The 3,419-nt window shown below is 35.0% G+C and overlaps 1 protein-coding gene across 1 annotated transcript; it reads left to right on the forward strand.

Annotated features, from left to right (window-relative positions):
- Positions 1–1,645: 1,645 nt before the first annotated feature.
- On the forward strand, positions 1,646–3,189 carry LOC118751720 (protein ANTAGONIST OF LIKE HETEROCHROMATIN PROTEIN 1-like; the record flags this gene model as incomplete). Its single annotated transcript, XM_036486533.1, is given in 3 exon segments — positions 1,646–2,353; positions 2,468–2,683; positions 2,901–3,189. Coding segments are annotated over 3 exon segments (834 nt in total). The 3' UTR covers positions 3,056–3,189.
- Between the last annotated feature and the right edge of the window lie 230 nt (positions 3,190–3,419).

The raw sequence follows: 3,419 nt of genomic DNA on the forward strand, positions 1-3,419 counted from the left end.
CATATCGATGTTCCTGTGCAATAACGACACAATTAAAAATTCAAATAAAAACTGTTACTACTGTTAAGTGGCTCTTGTCTCTAATCCTTGTATAATCCATATCCATCCCTTACTAAAGGAAGCAGTAAGGATTGCTAAGGTAGTTACAAAAGATTAGACATTGATTCAACAAGGATTAGAGATATGAGCCGCTTAAGAGTAGTAACAGTTTTTATTTTTTGAATTTTGAATTGTGTCGTTATTGCACAGGTCCATCGATATGTTTTTAATGGGAGCGTTCCTTATCTCCCAGAAATAGTCAGAAAAACTCGGAAATGACAGCAAAAATGAGAGAGCAACACTCAGTGAGAGTGACTCTCATCAGTCCGAAGTAGTCAGATTTAGTCAGACGAATTTTTGTTGGCAAAATCTTGAATAGTGTCAAACTCAACTGACAGCTGACTGGAAAAATAAATAAAAGAATTGTGGAAAAGTTAAAATTATCTAAAAACTAAAACAGGTGAATTAAAAATGGAAGGAGGCAAAAGAATAATTGATATGGTAAGTGCTTATTGTGCTTGTGCTTGTGTGAATGTGTTTTGTACATACGATTTTGTTTATTTGCAGATTAGTGATGAAAGAATTTGTGGTGCTTCTGGTGGAGCTACAACCCATCCCTTGGGTGCAATTTCGGCTGGATCTGGAGATCGATAAATCACTGGATCTGGAGAAGTAAGTATGATAGCTTACATTTTGTGGAAAAAAGGTTATAACAAAATTGTTCATAGGTTAATTTTGCGAATGCTTGTTATTCCGATGGTGCAGCGGCAAATTCGGCAGGAGATGCAGCTAACATGGCTGGACACACGAACGTGGTAAGCATAGTTTCTCCAAGGGCTTATATATATAATAAATTGAGTTGTGTTCACGCTTGTAAACGAATGTATAGTTCAATATAAAGCGAAAATGAGTTGTTCTTGCAACCGAATGCATAGTTCAACTAAAATTTAACTTTGGTGCGGTGGTACGGTGTAGATTGTAAAAATGCGTGACCCGATTAAAAAAAATTCAACATACCTATACGGGTATTGAAGTTTAATTTAAAACTAAACTACAGAATTACCGAGCACTAATTTTATTGATAAGTTCGGTTTGAATTATTTACGGGTACGCTTTAGTTATTTGTACAACGATTTTGGGTTGCTGAGCCTAAACGCTTGACCCGAATCAAAAAACTTTCACTGACACTTGTAGACAAGAGTCTACGCTTCATTAAACAAAAAAAGTTACTATATCTGTGCGCTAATTTATTAATAATTTCGGTTTGAAATACGGTATTTGCAAATTTCTGAGCTTTGGGTGCAAAGGTGCTAGGCATTTTCCTCCATATAAAAGTAATTGTGGAGCGTACTTTATATGGGAGAAAATGCTCAACACCGTGGCTGTAATTGTTAAAGTTTGTTGAATTTTTATAAATTTTGGACGAAATTTGAAATGTGTATACTTTTATAATAAAAAATAATAATCATATCTTTTAATATAGTTAATTACGTATTTTTTTTTAGAAAACCATACCCTATTATTAAAACAATGGCCATAACTTTGATTTTTTAGTTTTATTAGTAATATATGTATATATATTATGTATATATATACATATCATAAGAAAGGTTGTTGAATTACCTCTACGAGCTCTATTATTTACTTATGCCTAATTTACAAATGAGCATCCAGTGGTCTGTAAATTGGACGTCGGTCGTTCTAATCCTTCTGACATATTTTCTAGGTAAATGGCGCAAGTGCTTGTTCGTCTGAAGATGACGGAGCCGTTTTAAGCGCAACAGTGACAGAGCTAATGGAAACATCAAGTGATTCAGATGATTCGATGATGACGAGATATACCAAATAATTATGGATCATTCTGATAGCGAAGATGATAATATATTGGAGGAGCTATTGAGGGATGGGGAGAGGAAAAAGAGGAGCAGTATTAAGAACTACTTGGAGGAAGTAGTGCCTAATTATACGGAGGCAAAATTCAAGATGCACTTCCGCATATCGAAGGAGCTGTTTTTAAATTTATCTGCTAAATTTGAGGAAAGTGATATTTATAAGAGTCTTCGAGTCGATAAGCAGTTACCAGGGACGACAAACATGGCGGTTTTCTTATGGTTTGCCGGTCATGAGGCATGCAGCTTTCGCGATTTATCCAACCGTTTCAACATATCGCTGTCGAGTGTTTCTCGCATTGTCAATAGGACGACAATGTTCATTAGTAGTTTGAGTCCAGAGGAGACACGATGGCCTACTGAGGACAAGAAACGAGAGTCGGCATTCGTTTTTAGCAGAAAATGCGGCTTTGCAAAAGCAATCGGTAAGTGCTAAAAACCATAATTGTGGCTATAATTTTTAAAGTGGTCTAGGTCACTTCACATATTTTGTGCTTATAAATATATTACTTAATATATAAACATATCCTTAAATATAGGTTGCATTGATGGAACGCATATCGTCATCGATCCTCCAGCTGAGCAGAAAGATGACTACATTGACCGGAAAGGCAACATCACCCTTACCATGCAGGCGATTTGCAATGAAAACAAAAAATTTATGAATATATTTGTTGGCTTTCCCGGATCTAGTCATGACAGTTGGGTTTTCCAGAACTCGCCTATTTTCCAAAAATTGTCATCGTATTGTGGAGGTAATAATTTATTAAAGCAACTTAATTTTTGACTGACATATGTACATATGTATAACATAAGTTACTGCTGCAATACTTATCTGCATGATTGTAATATGTTCATCTTTGAATTTAAGATGAAAGATCTATTTTGTGTAGCAAAATAACCAATGTCAATGACACTTAATTTTGAAACCTATATAAACGTTAATATACCCTATTGTTTTTAATCTTACAGATTACTACTTACTAGGAGACTCTGCCTATCCATGCACTCAGTACGTAATTACACCGTACAAGGATAATGGTCACTTGACACCTGCGCAGAAAAACTTCAATGTGAAGCTAAGCTCCGGTCGCGTTGCAATTGAGCAACACATTTGGACTACTTAAGCAGCGATTTAGGCAGTTGTACTATTGTAAACTAAGGGGTAGTAGGAAGTTGTGCCACTTTATCAAGCGTGTTGCGTCTTGCATAATATTGCAAACGAGAGTGATTTGGAATTTTCGCCAGAAATTTCCATTGAAGAAAGACAAGAAAATGAATGTGGTGAAACCACCAGAGGAAACTCCTTCCGGGATGCAATTTGTAGGGATTTGCCACCGAGGCAACAATCACTAAATATTCCTTAATTTTAAGATTAAGATTAATATGAACTTACTTTAAGATTTAGATTAAAATTAAGTTTAAGATTAAGATTTAGTTTAAGATTAAAATTAAAATTAAGTTTAAGATTACTATGTAGTTTAAGATTAA

This window comes from Rhagoletis pomonella, unplaced genomic scaffold (assembly GCF_013731165.1).
Source record: "Rhagoletis pomonella isolate Grant_MI unplaced genomic scaffold, Rhpom_1.0 Rhpom_scaffold_00001, whole genome shotgun sequence".
NCBI classification, from domain to species: Eukaryota; Metazoa; Arthropoda; class Insecta; order Diptera; family Tephritidae; genus Rhagoletis; species Rhagoletis pomonella.